This window comes from Girardinichthys multiradiatus, chromosome 10 (genome assembly GCF_021462225.1).
Source record: "Girardinichthys multiradiatus isolate DD_20200921_A chromosome 10, DD_fGirMul_XY1, whole genome shotgun sequence".
NCBI classification, from domain to species: Eukaryota; Metazoa; Chordata; class Actinopteri; order Cyprinodontiformes; family Goodeidae; genus Girardinichthys; species Girardinichthys multiradiatus.
The window spans coordinates 16,351,387-16,373,668 of record NC_061803.1 but is presented as its reverse complement, the minus strand read 5'-3'; the positions used below and the strand labels follow the sequence as shown (position 1 = coordinate 16,373,668).

The 22,282-nt window shown below is 40.1% G+C and overlaps 1 protein-coding gene across 1 annotated transcript; it reads left to right on the top strand.

Moving 5' to 3' along the window:
- The first annotated feature begins 619 nt into the window (after positions 1 to 619).
- Positions 620 to 21,349, top strand: LOC124875331 (guanine nucleotide-binding protein subunit alpha-13-like). Its single transcript, XM_047377437.1, has 5 exons — positions 620 to 1,061; positions 4,270 to 4,496; positions 9,637 to 9,687; positions 15,056 to 15,256; positions 19,291 to 21,349. The coding sequence occupies exons 1-5, from the start codon at positions 779 to 781 to the stop codon at positions 19,660 to 19,662; spliced, it is 1,134 nt and encodes a 377-aa protein (XP_047233393.1). The 5' UTR covers positions 620 to 778; the 3' UTR covers positions 19,663 to 21,349.
- The last annotated feature ends 933 nt before the right edge of the window (positions 21,350 to 22,282 follow it).

The window sequence follows — 22,282 nt, the reverse complement described above, 5'->3', positions numbered from 1 at the left end:
ATGTTAATAATATATATATTAAAAGAAAAATCTAATAATAACAATGACAATCATAATAATACGAAGGGTTTTGGCGCTGCTTGATAGCAACAAGGGACGAAAGTATGGTCTAATAACTAGTGAAAGAAGTATCTTTGTAGGATTAAGTTATATATATAACTGTTATAGTCATTTACTAATAATATGATATATAAGAGCCATGTGCTTTTAAGGCCTCACATTATCACAACAGGCCACAGTCGCCCAGCTTGTCTTAAATTTTTTTCAAATACAAGTGTTTTGCACAGCTTTTTCAATTTGTTTCGATAAAAACTGCTGCTCACAAAATGTCAGCAACGCCAAGATGGTCTTGCGAGGTCTAATTTATGGCCATGTTCCTAATGTCCATAAATCCAATAGTACTTGAACGTATCCAACATATCCAAATCAACCAATCAGAATCCTGCATTGTCTGACACGGAAACCATAAGACGTAATTCCTAAAATGATCCAGCAGAGGGTGATATTGTATCATTTGAAACCGTGGATTTATTGAAGGTTTACGGTTAAATTTGTCCATTGTTTTGTTTATATAGTATTCCTTTGCGCGTTATAAATGTTTGAAAATAATATCAGTTCTTTTAAATGTGAAGCTGCGTTTGCTTGATGCCAAAACGGAGCGTACTCTCTGATTGATAGCAGGAGCGGTTACTTCCTGAGTTTAGGGAAGGGGCTTGGTCCTGTGCCCGCGCCTCGCGAGAACGCGCATCAAATTAGCATCGATGAAGTTAGTGCGAACATGGCGGATTTCCTGCCGTCCAGGTCCGTGTTAAAAGTTTGTTTGCCCGCCTGCCTGCTTAACAATGGCGAGGCGGAACAGATCCGAAAATCCAAGGAGATTGATAGATGTCTGTCCCGGGAGAAAACGTTGGTGAAGCGGCTGGTGAAGATCCTACTGCTGGGCGCTGGCGAGAGCGGCAAGTCGACTTTCCTCAAACAAATGCGGATCATCCACGGCCAGGACTTCGACCAGCAAGCCCGAGAGGACTTCAGAGGCACGATTTACAGCAACGTTATCAAAGGTAACCTGGCTCTGGTTTGCTTTACGACGGGTAACTTTATGAGAGAGGAAACAAGACGCTCGACTGGGGCTGAAAATCCCAGAAAGGCGTTTAAAACGGATGGGAAAGTTTCCACATCTGTTGAGCGGCGCTGGGGCTGCTGAGAGGACGCACATAAACAGTCTACATCTGCTGTCGGCACACCCAGTGAGCCCGGTTTCTGTTCAGATGAGCCTTCCTAACTCCCCGTTAGAGCACATAAAGTTTAAACATCCGATTGAACACGGTTGTAACCGATTTAGCAGGTTCGGATTACCACGGCCACGTTTTGTTGCTCATTGGAGGATAACCCAGCAGTTTTCTAATCTGTAAGGTGTTCCTGTTTGTGTCCACTCCCTGAATAACACTAGTGAAAACTAACTAATCGTTACTAATTAATTACATCTATATGCCTGGTAATAATTTACTTGAACTTTATGTTTTGTTATATTTCCTGAATTTAATATATAACTTAATATCATTTCCCCCCAATTTTCAATAACTTTTAAATCTCCGTTGTTTCCTGTTGATGGTTTCCATCTGGCAAATGTTAACTGTCTTATTATGAGGACTGGTTTAAAAGTGACATTTTACTTTAGGGCTATTATGTGGTTTGAATTTTTTTCTTGTTAAAAAAATTGGTATTGTCCAGGGAAAGCGTGAGTGGTGCATCTTTAGTTAAAATTACGAATTTACTTAAATATTTCTATTATTTTTGCATTCTAGTGTTTGCTCAAGTTTTAGATACCTTTTAAAATCAAGATAAAAAATGCATTGATTGCTCCAGATTGTTGGTGTCTTACTATGTAAAGAGTGTGACAATTTCTTGTAAACCTATTCCGCTGTTTACTTTTTTTATTTTACCTGAAGAGCACGAAATTATCAAAATATTTAAAACAAAATTGGATTTAAAACTGGTATCGATCAGAAACCCTGATCGGTGCATCTCGGGTAGAAGAGGGTGGTTCTTTGCATGAAATCATGTATTTAATAATCACAATTTATACAATTTTATACTTTTTCCATTAAAGAGCCCAGAGCACTTTCTTTAATTTTCTTTTATGTATTAAAATCTTTAGGGAAAAAAAAAACCTAGAAATAGTTAAAAATATGGATGGGCACGTCAAACCTTAATGAAAACTGGAAATCATTATCCTGCACCTTTTTAGATACATTTCTTCTCAAACACACCTGAATCAAAAGGATAGCTCTTCACCAGGCCTCCGCAGAGCTGAGTGACTTGCTGAGGAGGGAATTCAGCCATTTGATCCAGGTGGGAGAAGAGATCTAAACGTCAGGACAGTAGCTTCTCGACGACTGGAGTTGGGCACCCTTGGTTGGAGTACATGGGTATGAAATGGATGAAACCACAATTCACGGGTATGAAGTGGTGAAGGTGTAAATTGACCCAGAATAGTGGAAAGTAATAATAATATAATAGTAATAATAATGATGATTATTGGGGTCATATAACCACATTTCCTGACCAAAGCTACAGGAGGAGTGAAAAATTACTTTAAATCAATGGTTCATAACAACTATGACCTTAGTAGATACAAAGTGCTCCATGTGCTGCGTTTTGTGCTGTAAGAACATAATTAATCATTGATTGGTTGAGGTATAAAAGGAAGTAATAGATTCTTTTTTTTTTTTTTTTTTTACTTTTTTAGGTTGCGGTTGAAAAAGATTACCAGAAATCGACCTCAAAATCCAATATGTCTGCCCTGCATTTAAAACTTAGTGGTCGCTGCAGTAAAAACATGTATTTGCCCTTTTTGAAGATCAGTTTCTCATTAAATCTTTCACGCACGCACTGGATGAGACGTTTAAAAGTGACGTAATAATGTGGCTCCAAATTTGGTCTCGGGTTGGGGGAAACCAAACTGGTTCAATTTATAGAACCGGTTAAGAACGGGCCTCTAGCACTAGCTCCTGCCATCTTTTCCTATCTTTTATGTGTCATAACTCTAAGGATAAAATAAAATTGAACCAGCCAAAAGAAGAATCAGCAGGTCAGACCTCAAAGAAAACCAGATGTTTGTTGGTTGGTGCATCTCTGAAAATATATATATGTGTGTGTGTGTGTGTGCAGTTTATTCATCAATACTTAATTATTTATCATCTGATGACAGATAATACATTAACACATTTGTCAGATGAACAAATCATTTTCTTTGAGTTTTTTACAATCCTCCATCCATCAGTTGTTTTCTGCTTAACCAATACTGGGTTGCTGGGGTAACAGGTCCAACAGGGAAACCCAGACATCCCTCTTCCCAGCAGCACTCTGCAGATCCCTGGGGCAGCAGGAGGAATAAAAGGTCCTTCGAAGGTGTTCCAGGTTAGCCCCAGGGTGTCCTTCCAGTGGAGCAGGTCCGGAAAACCTCCAAAGGGTGGCGACCAGCAGACCCTCTGTTCAGATACCCTAAATCACCTCAACTGATCATTTTTACCATCTTAAAAGCTAAATAAAAAGGACATTTTAGCAACTATGATCAAAGGATTCAAGAGATTAATCTAGAGATGCGATCTGGCTTTTTCTGGCCGATACCAATCTCACGTTTTCACGCACGCACAGACTCACACCTAAGGTCACATTAGAGAGACCAATAATGTAAAAGTCATGTTTTTTTGGACTGTGGGAAGAAGTCTGAGTACCCAGAGAACCCACACATGCACCTGGAGAAGTTGAAAACTCAGTGCAGAAAGACCCCAGACTGGGATCCGAACCCAGGACCTTCTTGCTGCAAGGCAACAGCGCTACCAACTACCAGAACAACTTCAGCCCCGGTCGTGACATGCTAGACTAAGAAGGACACGTTGCTTACTTTTGTCATCTCAATAATAATAAGAGTGATAATATTACCAATACTAGTATAACTAGTACTATTACACGTACCCGTCTGGTCCAGACAACAAAATGCCTAAAAACGTCTGCTTATATAGGTGGTCACATTGATGATGATTAGTTCATTTTACTGCAGCATGACCGGATATTTAAATAAGTACGAAAAAAGGTATTACAATGTGACTAAGCTGTAATATTTTCAGTGTATTTATTACTACTATTATTGTTATTACCAATACTAGTATAACTAGTAATAACAATAATAATAGTAATAAATACACTGTTGCAGTCACATTTGGCCCCGCCTTCTCTCATCCTGATTTCCCTTTCCTTCCCATCCAGGTATCCGTGTGCTGGTGGACGCCCGGGAGAAGCTGCACATCCCATGGGGCGATCCGAAGAACCAGCAGCACGGCGACATGGTGATGTCCTTCGACACCCGGTCGGCCAAGATGGCAAACGGGCAGCTGGCGAAGACGGAGTTCATGATGTACTTCTCTGCCATCAAAGACCTGTGGGCGGACTCGGGCATTCAGAATGCATACGACCGGCGCCGGGAGTTTCAGCTGGTAGGTTTGACTCGACTGAAAGGCAGATAACAGAGACCTTTTTTTGGTTTTCTCATTCCGACGGCTAACAATGATAACCGATCTGTTATGCTGCAGAGCACTGTTCTGTATCAGCTGATCTAAGATGAGTTTAAAGGTGGTTTGAGTTGGACTTTTTTTTTTTCTTGTAAATCTTCAAGAGCTGAATGCAGCTAGAAAATGGCAGTGAAAAGAGAAAGTGAAAGTGACTTTTAATTCATCCTCCTTTTCTGCTTCCCTGCATATTGAGCTTAGTTTTTGTATATTCTGCCTTCTGTTAAGCGGTCAGACATGTGATTCAGTCAGCTTCCTGTTTACACCTCTCCCTGCTCCTTATATCTGAAGCACATTTCTCAAACTGTGACGTTTCCCACAGAGCGGCAGCTGTGGTCGAGGCCCTGCTCACGCGGCTCCCCCGCCAGTGGGACCTTCCACTGCTTTTGTGCGATGGGACTTTTACAATCTGCTGCCGCTCTAAAAATCGCTCATTTTTCTGCCGCTCTATGTGTGATTTCATGAGATGTCATGTGAGAAATGTTTGAGTCAAAGCAGGGGCCCCCAACTGAGGACAGTGCAAGAGACGCACTTCTCCAAGTTGCTTTCAGTAATGAGTAAAACGTTCTGAGTTGCACAAGTCTGGACTGTTCACAGTGGGATTTAGTTCTGGAAGGGATAGTTTTTTTTTGTTGTTTTTTTTTTTTTTTTCCCTGAAGGCAGGAGGGGGAATAAGTGTTGATCAGAGGAGGAATGTTGATCTGCTCTGTGGTTTTAAACAGCTTTATGCTTACCAACAGAGCCCAGACTCTCCTACTCAGCATTATTTACACACAAACACTAAGAATGTCACACTCCTCACGTAACATAGGCACAAGGACACACCTGGACATTCAGTACACGTGTTCTGGGCTTAAAGCTCCTAATTTCAGCTCATTAGTATAAAACCATGAAAGTATTTTTTTAGACTTTTTTTTTTTTTTTTGACGTCCTTAAATTTGACAAAGGGTACAACCGACTTCCAAAAATCCTGAAAATATTACAGCTTAGTCACATTGTAATACCTTTTTTCGTACTTATTTAAATATCCGGTCATGCTGCAGTAAAATGAACTAATCATCATCGATGTGACCACCTATATAAGCAGACGTTTTTAGGCATTTTGCTGTCTGGACCAGACGGGTACGTGTTAACACAATGTTGACAGACATCAGCAGTTAAATCAGAGAAGCAACTTGGGATTGGTTAAAAATGTCAAACTATTTGAAGTTTATTTATCTACAGAGAGAAAGATTATTCACAAGTGTAAACTTTTAAGGTGGCCACCATTTTTCCCAGGATTGCACATCCCAGCAGATTCCCCGATGAATGCTCAGAGAAACTGCAAAAATCCAAGAGCCTCGTCTGAGGTTCTTAAACCCTGGCTAGCAACTAAACACGTGTGGCTTTTTAGAGGGGATAAAGAGTAAGAAACAATTTTCTCTAAAAAGAAAATAGTTGCACGACTTAGGTTTGCAAATTGGCGTCTAAATTAGCGAGAAGACATCTGGACAGATGAGACCAAAACTAGGGATGTTTGAACATTTTGCGCAGCACCGTGTTCGGAGGAAATGACACTGAGCATTGCAGCACAAACCCTCGTGTTAACTGTCGAGCACGGTGGTGGAGGGGCGATGATTTGGGCTTGTTTTGCAGCCACAGGGACCTTGGCACCTTGCAGTCGTTAGTCGCTACTATGAACTCCGCCTTTAACAAAGTATTCTGGAGTCAAATTGAAGACTGTGTCTAATTCTTACAGCTTTGCTGCTCAAGTCACTTATCCCAGACACAGCAATACATCTGCAACATAATGAATGGAAAAAAACAAGGTGCTGCAAATAAGCATTTTTGTAACACTAAGGTTTACTTAAATAGGTAAATAATTTAAGAACCTGGTAATCACCAGATCATGTTTTTGTCCTGATTGCTAATACACAAAAAAGGGAAATACTCAACATGTCTCTAAACAAGACAGAATGCAGTTAAACAAGGCCAAATCATACGCAAGATAATCACTCACATAAACCCAATAACTCCGTGGTTATTGGGTTTATGTGACTGAACAGTGCGTGTCGAACGGTGCGTTCATTTAAACCACTCTATATTCAGGCAGATTTAGACCACATTTGACTGGTGCAGTTTCATTGATTTATTCCAAACAACTCATTAATGTCGCAGAAGCACAATGAAAGTCAACATCGGACGTTATAATGTGCACATCGTGTACTGTTCAAAAAATTGAAGAGTAAGATCCGAGAAGTGGAGCTCAATCCAATGTTAATCTGACTTTTTAATGATGTTTAAGCTTCGTGTTTTTATTGTTTTTGATGTAAATTGAAGTTTTAAGCATGGAGCTCCCAGCATTTTCAGCAGCTGTCGGTCTCCATGAGCCCGAAAGTGTTTCTTTCCTCCAAAGCTGGTTTTCGGGTGCCAGAGTTGATTCTGGTGAAGAACTGGTGCTAATCAAGCTCCAGCACCAGGTTAGCATGGAACCTGTTTGGTAGAAACCCCCCTTTGGGACTTTTTGGGGCTGTTCTGTCCAAACATAACATGCATAACATTTCCTTCTGGATTTTTATTTTGCCACATATTACTAAGCAGTTTTATCAAAAATAACCATCTTAATTATCAGCAAAATTAGTGGTGAACACGACCTACAGAGCTGCACGATATTTGGAATATCAGTGGTCCATCGTAGTATATGAGGAATCGCAAAGGATCATCGTTTGGTCCATGTTAATATTTCAGATTTCATGCATTGAAAAACCTGCTTAATAAAAGTGTTTGGCTCCTGGGTTACGCTTTCAATGTCCAATACCCACAATAGGTCTCGGCGACAAAGATGCTAAAGCTCAAAAAAATGGATTAGGACATCAGGAAGTACGGCCATATATCCCTGCAACAACATGTTTTCCTAAAATCGTGCGGCCCTATCGACCAGTTGTGGCACAACATGAAATCTTAGTTTTAGTTCAATATCAAATCAAACTAATTTATTCCCATTTTATTGTAAATTTACAGCAAAATGTGAAATAGTTTCTTTGGGATCATTGAAAGGATCAGTGTTTAAGAACCTTAACAACTCGAAGCAGGAAGCTGTAGTAGTCTGGTGGTTCTGCTTTTAATGCTGCGGTACTGTTTGCCTGTTGGCAGCAGTTCAGAAGGTTCACAGACAGGGTGTGAACACTCTGATGATGCTTAGAGTCCTGTTCCAGCAGAAACTCTACAACTGACCACTAAAAACACCTGTTCAGCTCCCCTCACCATCCTCTGCAGGTTGACTACTATACTGAGAGACAGTATGTTAACACTCTTTTGACCACAGAACTTTAGATTGTTTTGTAGATGCTCATCTCGAGGTATACTAGATGGAGATGCGCCAAATAAATTGGAACAGTGGAATCGTTTTACACTCGATCAATCGATGTAACCTGAAAATCTGATTGTTTTTCTGGTCAGTGAACGCACCATGAGAACTGCTAGCTTGCACTGAAAGCAAGATGCTTCGGTGTGTAATTAGTTACTGCCTAGCTCTTTTTAAAGGTGAAGTCAGAGGAAGGACAAAAGGTGTAGGAAGCTTCTAGACACCCGGAGGATTTTACTTGTTATTGGTTTTTAACGTAAAAACTGAGTTTGTACAAATCTGCATGTCAGAGCTTTGCAAAATCATTGCAAACATTCAGATTTGCTCCCATTTTAGTGCACTAAGTTACTGAAAGTCTTTCAAAGGGGTCATGGGAGAGATGACAAAAGGTTACAAGTGAAGCTTATCCTGTTTTGGACTGTTTAAGTATTTGAATCCCAAATCACACGTACCTTGAGGTTGGTTTGTAATTCTCATTAAAAACTGACACAAAACCAGTTGTCTCCTTCGCTTTCTGCCGCACAGGCTCCCAACAGTTGTGGTTGGGAAGTTGGAAAAAGCAATTTAAGTTGATCAATAATATACCACAAAACTGACGTGGTTGCATATTGTCTTTCAGTTTTGCTTTTTCTGCAGGCGCCATCATGACTCATAATGCGCTTCAGAGTCATTGCCCCTCTGGTTTCCCTTCCTGTTTTTTATTGAGACAGATTTTTTGACAATTTCAAAACCACCGATCTCCCTCAGATTTGAGCTTCTTCACTCACCCAAAGCCAGAATTTAAATTTGGCTTCACATGGAGGAAGGTAGCCTCTTTTTATTTCCCCTTCTTTCTGGTTTTAGTGTAGTAGCACACCATCCTGCTCCTCCCTTGTGTAATTCTACCCGTGCGTACACACATCCCCTCTCATACACTCACAGGTTTTTCAGGTCAGGCTAGTTTTTTTCTTTTTTTTTTTCTTTTTTTTTTTTTTTTTTTTATTCTTCTTCTCAAAGATCAAAAAATGTGGACATAAGCTTACAAAGAAGGGGTAAATGATTGGCACACACTGTCAGTACACACACAAATACCGCCCAATCACTACATCTGGCTCAATTTGAATTTTATAACAACAGTGTTGCAGTTCATGCAAATTGCATGCTAAATATGCCAATCTTAAGGTGGAGCTAAAGTAGACAGATGGCATCCGAATGTTTCAAAGTTTTTGGCCAGTGCTCGGCAAAACCCCGACATGTATCCATGATGCACTCATCCGCGCACACACATACTCCCCTATGCACTCGGGTAAAGGAATGCTTCTCAGCCCTGGCAGCCCCATGTCTGGACTTGCACTAACTGCACAAAAGCAGCGTCAGAAGTGACTCGAGGAAAGAAAAAAAACTCCTACATACAGAGAAACCCAGCCACACTTCTCTGCACTTCAAAGACAACGCTTACAATCACGTGTCTGCTTCAGCACCCGATTATTTGCATCCTGCTTCAGCTCGGCTCTGAGGCGGACATGCAGTTTAGAGAAAAAACAAACAGATTTCCTGTGTGTGTGTGTGTGTGTGTGCGTGCGTGCGTGTGTGTGTGTGTGTGGCGGATGAAGTGATGCCTCCACTTCAAGAAAGACTTCTAATGAATGTAAAGATTAATGCAGATATATTTGTTTAGGATGAAATGATCTAAAAAGTCCTGAATGATGTGGAGTTAACAGAAATTCCTCCTCTCTCCTGTCGCAGGGTGAGTCTGTGAAGTATTTCTTGGATAATCTGGATAAGCTCTCCAAGTCGGTAAGTTTTTTCCTGCCTGCACTTATACTTATGATCAGACGTGTGCATGTTATAGTTAGAAATGCAACATGTCCGGACAGCAGAAGGTTCTGAAAAGAAAGCCAACACTGCACATCACCTCGAACACATCATTCCCACTGTGAAACATGGTGGTGGAAGCCTCATGCTGTGGGTCAGAGCTGAATGGAACATGGATGGAGCTAAAGTTAGAGTGGGGTAGAGGTTGAGCTTTCAGGAACCCAAAAAATCTGTTGAAGCTTGTAGTTATGACACCACAACCTTGAGACCTTTGCTGCATCTCCTCACCTCTTCTCACTCTGCCCATTTCCTGCCTGGTTACTGTCAATAAAGGCCACTAGTGCAGAGACAAAAAGTCTTAAAAAGAATAAAAAAATTCAATCCCATTCACGTTAAGTGCCTTCCATGGAATATTTTAGCTCCCTTCACTTATCAGAATCAGAAAAGCTTTATTACCAAGTACGTTTTTGGACATACAAGGAATTTGTTTTGGCGTAGTCGGTGCAATACAGTACAAATTAAACAGTATAAACATATCTACAATATAATATAAATATATGTGCACAGTTTTAAGTGAGTGAGAGTAAAAGTAGAGCAGTATAGGATGCAAGAGCAATACAACAGTGCAGGTGATCATTATTTCTTCTAGCATTTATTTTCATCTAGTGTGGCTCAAGAAGATTTAACATTTTCCCCAAAACAACCACAGTTGAGTTAGAAAACTTTCCCTTTAATACTGTTGGTTAGGTACATGCAAGAGGTCAATTAATTCTTGTTCTTTAAACAAGCTTAAGATCAAAATTGTCAGAAAATATTAAAAATATTCCCTGAGATGTAGACAATGTATGATAGGTCTTGTATAATGCATTCACTAAGTGCAATAAATTCGACCATATTGTGATAAAGTTCATTATTTTCCATAATGTAATGATGAAAATTTAACATTCATATATTTTAGATTCATTGCACACTAACTGAAATATTTCAGGTCTTTTATTGTCTTAATATGGATGATTTTGGCATACAGCTCATGAAAACCCAAAATTCCTATCTCACAAAATTAGCATATTTCATCCGACCAATAAAAGAAAAGTGTTTTTAAGACAAAAAGCGTCAACCTTCAAATAATCATGTACAGTTATGCACTCAATACTTGGTCGGGAATCCTTTGGCAGAAATGACTGCTTCAATGCGGCGTGGCATGGAGGCAATCAGCCTGTGGCACTGCTGAGGTCTTATGGAGGCCCAGGATGCTTCGATAGCGACATTTAGCTCATCCAGAGTGTTGGGTCTTGAGTCTCTCAACGTTCTCTTCACAATATCCCACAGATTCTCTATGGGGTTCAGGTCAGGAGAGTTGGCAGGCCAATTGAGCACAGTGATACCATGGTCAGTAAACCATTTACCAGTGGTTTTGGCACTGTGAGCAGGTGCCAGGTCGTGTTGAAAAATGAAATCTTCATCTCCATAAAGCTTTTCAGCAGATGGAAGCATGAAGTGCTCCAAAATCTCCTGATAGCTAGCTGCATTGACCCTGGCCTTGATAAAACACAGTGGACCAACACCAGCAGCTGACACGGTACCCCAGACCATCACTGACTGTGGGTACTTGACACTGGACTTCTGGCATTTTGGCATTTCCTTCTCCCCAGTCTTCCTCCAGACTCTGGCACCTTGATTTCCGAATGACATGCAGAATTTGCTTTCATCCGAAAAAAGTACTTTGGACCACTGAGCAACAGTCCAGTGCTGCTTCTCTTTAGCCCAGGTCAGGCGCTTCTGCTGCTGTTTCTGGTTCAAAAGTGGCTTGACCTGGGGAATGCGGCACCTGTAGCCCATTTCCTGCACACGCCTGTGCACGGTGGCTCTGGATGTTTCTACTCCAGACTCAGTCCACTGCTTCCGCAGGTCCCCCAAGGTCTGGAATCGGCCCTTCTCCACAATCTTCCTCAGGGTCCGGTCACCTCTTCTCGTTGTGCAGCGTTTTCTGCCACACTTTTTCCTTCTCACAGACTTCCCACTGAGGTGCCTTGATACAGCACTCTGGGAACAGCCTATTCGTTCAGAAATTTCTTTCTGTGTCTTACCCTCTTGCTTGAGGGTGTCAATAGTGGCCTTCTGGACAGCAGTCAGGTCGGCAGTCTTACCCATGATTGGGGTTTTGAGTGAAGAACCAGGCTGGGAGTTTTAAAGGCCTCAGGAATCTTTTGCAGGTGTTTAGAGTTAACTCGTTGATTCAGATGATTAGGTTCATAGCTAGTTTAGAGACCCTTTTAATGATATGCTAATTTTGTGAGATAGGAATTTTGGGTTTTCATGAGCTGTATGCCAAAATCATCCGTATTAAGACAATAAAAGACCTGAAATATTTCAGTTAGTGTGCAATGAATCTAAAATATATGAATGTTAAATTTTCATCATTACATTATAGAAAATAATGAACTTTATCACAATATGCTAATATTTTGAGAAGGACCTGTATTTGTGATGTTGCACTGATCTACATTAGACCATAAGATTTGACACAGCTGAGTCCAAACCACATACAAGAAATACAACCACGTAATTCACATTTTCTCACTGTGGCTGTATTTTAGATACTTGTATACCTTTCTGCGCACAAAATTAAAGAAGGTAAAGTTTTAATTGCAGCAATAGCACGGGCCCGTGATTCATATCCTGTGATGCCAATGTACACTCATTGACTAAAAGGTTCTGCAGCTGCTTAGTGTGTGGAGTGTGCAAATGTCACATGTTGCCCTTTGCCACCCACTGGTTTTACCACTGGGCCTAACACGTTGTGTAATATCACACCGTGCCGGAAAGGGGTTAGTGTACATGACAAGCTTGGTTTGGCTTTAGACAAATGGAAATTTATGAAACTCCTTTTTGTTTAATTTTTGTTTAATACATCCCAGTTATCATCTGTGTCTGCTGGGCTACACGCTCTGCTTTGACTGTCAGGCGCTCTGAGAACTGCCTGAGAACGCTTCAGCTCCACTCCTGATGCTAACCCTGTTTAGCTCAATCTAAATCAATGCATTCGTTCTGTGTACTGAACTGTTTTGGTTATATTAATACCATGCCGACTTATGTTGAGAGAAGGTCAAGAAAACAAGTGGTTGGTTTGAATTAATTGTTGAATTCTAACATCATACTAACAGGCTCAAACACTTACATCTCCGCTAACGTTGGAATAAATGTCCCTTACCAAGTTTCACTTTGGTAGCCATCTACAAGCTTCTGACCTAGTTCTAGCTGAATATTCTTGTCAGGGTTGGGAAAGATCATTTAAATTGGTTAGTTTCCTGACACGGACCATGTTCACGATCATTTCTACAAGCATTAGGTAGAGGCCATACCAGAATCTTAATGTTAGCCTCCTGTTTCCATTCCAAGCTCGTTTTTGATATGTGTTCTTAGTGTCGTGTTTGAACAACCAGTTGTGACCAAGTGGCCAAGCCATTGAACTGTTTGTTTGGGATGATGGTGCAAAATTTAAAGGTAGTCCTCCGTTATTAGTCCACCCACCTTGTGCAATGCTCCAGTACCACTGGCGGCAAATCCCTAGCATGATGCCACCACTGCCATGCTTGACAGTTTTTTACCCTAGTCTGTCTTAACCTTATTAAAATGTATGGACTGTGGTTAAAAGGTGGGTCCATTCAAGCAAATATTTTGATGAGCTGTACTGTTTTTGATCAAATGATTGGTCAAATATCCAGCCAGCAATACAGCAGATGCTTGTTGGTTGCTTCAAAAGCATGTGGGGGGACAAGAACCCAAATACTAGTGGGGTTGTATATTTAAAATCTAAAATAGTCCTGTCAGGGCTATATTAGAACATGTATGAACATGTACCAAAATACAGCCTTGTTTTATACCTGAACACATACAGAATGTTTATCTGGCATAATGTGATGTTCTGCTGTGCAACTTTAAAAAGTGACAGCAAAGCAAAACCGAGAGGACTCTCAGCTGTCAATAACTCTGCTATTTGGGAGCATTAAGGTTCATCATGCAGCTACAGTGGACCAAAGCTTCATCTCAGCGTTTTTTAACTGCAGTGAGGCACGTAGATTGCTCTGCACTCAACTGAAACCACTTCAAGTCGAATGTAAACATCACAATTAATGGGATCAGCTGACATCCAAATGGCTACCTATAGCATCCAATCAGCCCACACGCCATACATATGTAAAATTCAGAGGAATGTCCGATGATGAGAGGGGATTTTCCCGACAGCTGCGTATGCTGTGTTCAGATACAGCTGGGACACTACATTGTTGAAATATCAGAGCAACTCTAATGTGATTTAAATGTGTATTATTCCCAAATATGGGACAAAGCTTATTCAAACATTTCTAAATGTCAACCTTGACCATTTTCAAGTGGATTTATTGTTGTTTTTTTAATATACTACTTGATTTATTTAACAAATCCAACATAATCTGGAGTCAGTTCTAAACGTTCCACTATTTCAGAACATAATAGAATCAAATTGATTTCAGAAATGAAAAAGAGATTATTCATTTACTTCTGACTGAAATTACATTTTTATTTATTTTTCTTAATTGGAGCGTATTGAACTGTGATTTTTGTGTACCGTTACACCCCTAGTCTGTACGTATAATTTTGACCCTTTATGGATCAGATCAAATCCACCATACATTCAAACTTGTGCATCCAATTCTTGTTAGTTTTATAATTATTTTACCTTGTAAAAGTTTCAAATACTTCAGTAAATGATGCAAATTAACATGAAATTGATGCTTCTGAGTGGGTACAAACCTCATCAGAACTGCATGTAAAAACAGCCTATATTTTCTGTTTCTCTTCATTGGATTCTTAGAGTTTATGCTGTTTTTTTTAGACTTAATTCTAGCTGAGACGAATATTAGTCAACTTAATCAAGTTAAAGTGGGACTTGGGATTTGTTAGGTAGAGGAACATTCATTGTTTTCGGAATCAACTTTTTTTTATCCCCATCAGAAGCTAAAAATCATTCATCAAATCATTCAATATACCTTTTATCATTTATTTTTTCCTGACTGATCCACTGCATCAAATTAGAGACTGGTTTGGACAAAGCGTTGCCCAAACAAGAGCTAACCCGGGAGAAAGCAGTACCCGGAACCACAGCCTCAGACTTGCTTTGAACGATAGATTACCTAAAATCTTGTTTTCAGTAAAAACTTGGATGTCATGATTCTAGGATTAGTGTTTCCACACAAATTGTCGGTGAGCTTCAGGATGTTTTTCTTTACCTACAAACACAGTATCTCACCCAGAAATTCAGCTTTGAATATTATGTTTTGTTTGACGTGGATCTGGGCTTTTGTTTCTGCAGGATTATATTCCCAGTCAACAGGACATCCTGCTGGCTCGTAAGCCCACCAAGGGCATCCACGAGTATGACTTTGAGATCAAGAACGTTCCCTTCAAGATGGTGGATGTCGGGGGGCAGCGGTCAGAGCGGAGACGCTGGTTCGAGTGTTTTGACTCTGTCACCTCCATTCTCTTCCTCGTGTCTTCCTCTGAATACGACCAGGTAAAGTGGAAAACAGGCTCTGTTGTACAGAAGCAAGCACACATTTCTGTGATAGGCTGATAAGATGGAGCAGATTTGGGAATGTTTTAGTCTTTCCCACATTTTCTCAGATTACAAACATGAAGTTCAGTGTATTTCGTCTGGATTTTATGTAATAGACCAACTCAAAGCAGTTCAATGAAAGGAAAGTCATACGTGGCTTTTAAATTATTTCGACACCTAAAGATCTGAAAAGTTTAGCTTGCCTTTTGATTCAATCCCATTTACTCTGATACCACTAACTAAAATCCAGCGTGACCCTAACGCCCTAAGAAGTCAAGTGGCAAATAGTCCACCTGTATGATTTAATCTCAATATAAACTCAGCTGTTCCGTGAAGGCCGTGTTGGGCACATACAGTGGACTTCTATCGATACACTTACGAAGAAAGGAGAGATCTGTAATTTTCTTCCTAGGTACATTTCGACTGTGTGAGACCGAATCTAAAAAAGAAATCCAGAAAATCACGATGTATGATATTTAAATAATTGCTTTAATAATTTTATCACCTACCAACAGGTTTGGTCCTACAGTGTGTGGCTTCGCTTTCCGATTGGCTAAATGTCACATTCGACAGGCTGCGTGCTCTTTTGTCCCTGGGGAACACACCACATGGTAGGATATCGGGGCAAGACGATCCAACATGTTGAATATCCCTGATTTGAGGTCGGAGCGGTCCCGACGTCCTTTCGAGCAGACTAAATAATTTTTAACAACACACACAGCAGGAATATATCAAGAATATCTTAAGAGCCATCATGAGGGAAGATCAGGTCAAAAATCGGCATAAAAATGCTGCCATGTGAACCAGACATAAGTTCATCTTTAAGAAAATGTTTTGTATATGTTTTCATCTATAAAATGATCCACTGGGCTAATTGGACCACAGCCTAGCCAGAACTTATAAAATAAGGCTCAGGGGTTCTGATGTGAGGTGGGTGTGGCAGGAGAACTAGAGAGGAGAAACGCCGCTGTCTGGTCTGGTAATTCTCCAAAGTTTGACTGAAGCATTTCCTATTTTGGGCTTCATGAGGAAGTTTTTGTCTCAGCCATGGCAATAAGGAGGACAAGGACATTAAAGCGATCCACGGAGTCAGCGGAGTCAGCGGGATCGTCCTCCCGTTTGATCCGATGAAGGCAGTCTGAAAATGGGAAACTGCTCTCTGCCTGCTCCCTCCTCCTGCTTTGTTTAAGGACCAATAAATATCCAAACCAAACACGCTGTTGTTTTGTGTGTTTAAGGGGAAATGTTTTTATGTGTTATTGGCTGATTTAGGATATTATTAAATATAGCGCCCCACCTGCGTGTAATTCAGATGTGTTTATTTTCTTGGCATGGTTTATTATTTGTAAATAGAAAAATAATATTTCGGTTTCACCCGCTCCGGCCATTGCGGTCCTTAATATTGTTTTAGTCACTCATGAGTTTTATTAACTCTTCCCTGGACTACCTCAGCGAACACCATCTCATTTCTCTTCGTCCAATGGTCAATCGGTGAACAGCAGTCTGTTCACGTCACATGTAGTCCCAACTCAGCCCGGTCGGACCTGCACAGGAGCAGGGACCAAAAAAGTAGGTACCGGTACGGAAAAAACAATAACGGAAACACTTACAAAGCGAGCCGAGTGGAGCCAGGCCAAATTGAGCCAGTGGAAAAGGGGCATAAAACACACCTGTTCACACACTCAATCCGTCAGACTCCAACCTCTCCATCGTGCGAGAGACCAATGAGCCGTCCACGGGCACCAGGGAGAAAATTATAAAGCTTCACAAGGCTGGGATGAGCTACAGAACAATACGTAGCTTGGTGAGAAGGCAACTACTGTTGCTGCAATTCTTACAAAATAGAAGAAACTCAAGATGACTGTTAATCTCCCTCAGACTGGGAGATGTTGGGCAACAACCTCCTTCCCTCAGTAATAGCATTGAAGATGGATCAAGTATAGGTCTTCCAACCTGACAATGACCCGAAACACGCAAACAGGGCAACTATACTTATTTCACGCTGTAAAATGCAAATTATTTATTTAAATATACAATATGAAGTGTGAAATCCAACTGTGCTGACGTGGCAGTTTTCATTCGGAGTGAAGCAGATGGACAGAGTTTTCATGCAGTTTTTATTTTTTTATAAACACTTGACATGAGAAACATAAAACATATGCCATTATCCTTTACAGGCTCAGTCAAGTGTTCAGGTTTCTGATCATGACTGGACTTTTTTGTCTAAATTCTTAAAAGCTCAGCTACTATGATGTCTATGCAAAGACATTTATGTCCCAAACTATCATGATTTCTATCAGAATTTTTTCAGATCTCCAAAACCCAGGACTAGAAGCTCTAATCCAGGTTTCCAAAATCAGGATCCAGCAGGGTGCATGTAAACAGTCATGCATAATCTAATTCACAGTGTTTATTTAAGGACTTTATGGGTGCTTTTATTAGCGCAATATGGCCGAAATAACGAACCGTAACCTACATCTGAACCTAACAAGTAATAATTATTAAAGAAATGTCTTAACTCTAATAATAATGAATCTTTGTGTGTACATAAGGCATTCCTTGTCTTTAAAAGTGCCTGATATATATAATTTGCATTACATTTTCTGCAGTATGAACCCCATGACAAAAAACACATTGTCTTGTTTTTATGCACAATGAGAAAAGAACATGGCATTTTTAAGACATTTATGAATAAAAATTCAGATTTTTATGTTTTAGAGACTTTGAAACCAGTTTGGAAGCAGTACCGTTGTTCCTTTCTACATTTTCTAGCTAGAAATTAAACAGCTTTTGAAAGTATGAAATGCAAATAGTACGATTTTTTATAGTTTTCAGTACTGCATAGGAACTCTGATATTCAAACTGCTGAGGAAATAAAAGAAGAAAAACAAAGTGGTTCAGCAGCTAATTAATCTGACGTGTAGCAGAACATAATCTAAATAACTGACAAAGCAGTTGAGCTTTAGTTTGATTTGATGTCAATGAAAAAATATAAGGTTCTCTCTTTATACTGTTAATGTAAATAAACAGTATAACTAGTTAATAATTGCTTAATTTCACTACCTGCTGAGGAGACAATTTAGCCATTGGACCCAGGTGTGTTGGACTAGGGACAAATCTAAAAGATGCAGGAATTTGGCCCTTTAGGACTGGAGTTTCACACCCAAAACCACTGTGGCTATGACTGGGGTTGTGAGGTTTGCTGTTTAGACCTTTTTTTTTTTTTTTCAATGTTTGTTCTGCAAGATCATCAATTAATGCTGTTTACATATGGAAGAATGACTGAAAGCAAATATAGTGTACTTTGTACCAGCACAGTTGCACAAATAACGTGTTACTCTTGTAGTAAAGTACCCTTATTTGACAATAGATAATTGTTATAATTGTGATAGATTTAAAGGCATCACTACTGTAAAGATATGGTGCTCCATCTAAACTGACAGCCCAGGCAGGGGGACCATTAATCAAAGAAGTAGTGAACAGAGACCCCGGGTAATTCTGGAGGGACTTGCAAGAACGTAATTGCTGAAGGACCAGGTTGTCACCAGACATATAGTGGACAAAGCAAACACGAAACAGAAGGTGTTCTGTTAGAGGAGACCAACATTGAAACCTTTGCCCTACATTCTAAATGTTTCATGTGGGAAACCTATGCTAAATATCACTATAAACTCACGATCCCCACAGTGATACATGGTGGTGGCACCATCATGCAGTGGGGACGCTGGTCAGCGTTGATGCATGCAGCTACATACAAGGGAAGAAAAGCTGAAGACATGAGACTAGGAGGTTCTCTGTCCACTAGGACAACAGCCCTAAACACATAGCCAGAGCTAAAATGGAACGGCTTAAGATTAAAGCTTACTGGCACTCCGACATAGACTGCACGTTTTAGAAAATGTATTTCTTGTCTAATCCTACCTTAAGTACTATTGTAGTACTAACAGTAGTTGGTAGTACTAGTACCTTAACTCTCTATTAATGCCTTCCAGGTGCTGATGGAGGACAGGCAGACCAACCGACTGAGAGAGTCGCTCAACATCTTCGAGACCATCGTTAACAACCGCGTCTTCGTCAATGTCTCAATCATCCTCTTCCTGAACAAGATGGACCTGCTAGAAGAGAAGGTGAAACTCGTCCCGCTCAAAGACTACTTTCCTGAGTACACCGGGCCGGAGCACAGCCTGTCGGACATCCAGGCCTTCATGGTGGAGTGCTTCCGGGCCAAGAGGCGTGACGCCATGCTGAAGCCCCTGTACCACCACTTCACCACGGCCATCAACACGGAGAACATCAGGCTGGTGTTCCGGGACGTCAAGGACACCATCCTCCATGACAACCTCAAGCAGCTCATGCTCCAATGACCCCCCCGCACCTAACACCCCCAATTCCACTGCCACACCCTGCAGCCTGTGAACGTAAGAGGACCTGAATGGGGACAGACCACCCCTCGCTTCCTGATGAGGACTCGGGAGATTAGAGATAGACCTCTGCAGTCTTCTTAACTTTTTTGCTTTGATAGTAGTTTTTACTCCTGGAAGAGTTCACCCTGTTGTTAGCTCAGGATGTGACTGTGGAACAAGGTATTTAGGCAAACTGTGGTATCAAAGGGTAAAACAAGACATCAGACTGGGTTTTTGGATCGTATCTGATTACTGCTGCTTCGTCCTCTTTCCTGAGTTCCACATTTGTTTAGTATTTTTGTTCTTAGGATGCCAGTGGAAGTCATCTTAACTTTAAAAAACAGGTGAATAACATCTAATCTGGTTTTACACACAGAGAATAACCACAGACAAATATGTTTAAACAACACTTCAGTTTGGTGATGCTAAGGGGGGGAACTTAACCTTTTATTGACCTGAGCATTCAGAGTTAACACGTCTGATCTGTCTCCAGCACTGACACGTCCTTTGTAGAAAAAACTTAAACAACTTAAACAACCACAAACCTTTTTCTTTCCATTACCACCTTAGTGGTGCTTTAGAATTCAATATTATCTTCTTTAAAAATAAATATTGTTAAAATTCATTATTGCTACATCTTTTTCTTTTTTCTTTGGATGTTTAGAGGGTAAAAAGGTTACCTTCGTCAGCCCGTTAGATTCTAGTATGTAAGTATGCAGTCCGCTGTTTCCTCAGGGTTGAATCGAAGCTACGTTTTGAGACTTATGAAAGAAATTTGATGTTTGGCGGTGGCATGTCTCGGACAGGCCTCCACGCTAATTGGTGTTTTTAGGACTGCATCCTCCCCCAATTCCTCCTACTGTCTCTTTGATTGTATTACTGATTATAGACTCCTTATAAAATGACCTTCACAAGGCCATCCTTCCCTTTGTTTTGCCTTAATCATGAATGTGTGTTAATAATTGTACAGCGATTTGCTCTTGATTGTTTCAACAAACCTTAACCGGCCTGTGAGAATTTCTTTATTGGCACTGAGTTGTGACTCTAAGCATGTTTATGAAAGAGAACATTAAACATTTCCCCTTTTTTTTTTTTTTTTTGCACACAAGCTTGTGCTGTTTTGGACTTCCCTCTAAAATGCATTGTGATTATTGCAGAAATATGACGGGTGGAAAAGCTAATGGAGTTGAATAGTTTTGAGTGACTGTAATCTGTAGGGAGGGGTGGCTGATCTTTGTTAGAGGACAATTTCAAGGCACTGTTAAGTGACTTTGCGAAAATAATTCTATGCTTTATCTTCACTTTTCACAAATTTTCTGCAATATTATTATTATTATTTTATTTCTTTGTAATAAGTAAGGCTCTTCAGAGCTTCGGTTTGCTTCCATTCCTGGCTTTGTAAATACTGTAATCTGTTTTTCTGTAAATATCATTCAGGTTTATCTTCTTGTATGTAAATGGTTGTAGAAATTGCATATTTTTTCCATGCTGGATATTCTTCAAATCACTGCATCTTTCCAATGAAGATGACCTTTTGATGTAGATTTTATTTTGTAATTTTTTTTCCACCACATTTTTCCAATTTATTATGTCAAATCCCATGCTACTCTAACCCTATCAATAAAATACACTTTTCTAATTATACTGATCATGAAGCCCTGTTTTGCTGACTGTGTTATCTAGCACATGTATTTGCTGTAGTATGTAGAAAATAAAGATTTCACCTTTCAGATACAAGAACTGTTTTCCTCCAAGGCCCCTTCAAAATGTCCAAATGTACTTTGAGATTTACCCAAAACAACCTCTAATCCCACAGTGATGGCATCCCACAATCTTCAAATTATTCTTATATTTATGATTTCAGCTATTGTTTTTAAGTCCCATCTTTAAATATTGTGTTTAACCTTTAACATGAACTTGTTTTGTTGCATATCTGCAATGATCATGTTTGAAATCTTGAAAAAGTCAACCGCTTTAGTCATGAGGTGGGTTTTTTGGGTCATCAAGTCTGACATGGCATGTTTTCAACTCAGATTGGCTGTTTAGACTTCATGACGACTCCTCCCCCAGAAGCTCCGGAAACTGGGGGACCTGTGCTGTGTTGGGTAGATCATCAAGGTTTTCCCAGTCTAATCAACGAAAGGACCAATCACATAGCTTTCTTGTAAAACATGCATGTTTCTTATCAAGTAAATCTTAATATTGGACAAAAATAACTTTAGTAAAGACAAAAAACAGTTTCCAATGAGAATTTAATCTATTAAATAAGTAAACCTAGCCCAGCTTACATTGCCCTTTGGGAAAAGGTAATCTTGTTAAATCATGAATTAACTGATTACCCACCTTTTTATAAGCCAAGTTGGGCTTCACTAACCACACCCAGATCTGATTACTAACCGATCTATATAATCAAGTAACCACTTAACATAGAATCTGTCTGACAGTATGAAGTCACATCATGCACAGATCAAGAAAAGATGAGAAATAAAGCCACTGACCTCTATTAATCCTGAAAGGCTTGAAAAGCCATTTCTAGGGTTAATGGGCTCCAGTGAACCACATTGAGAGTCATTATCCACAA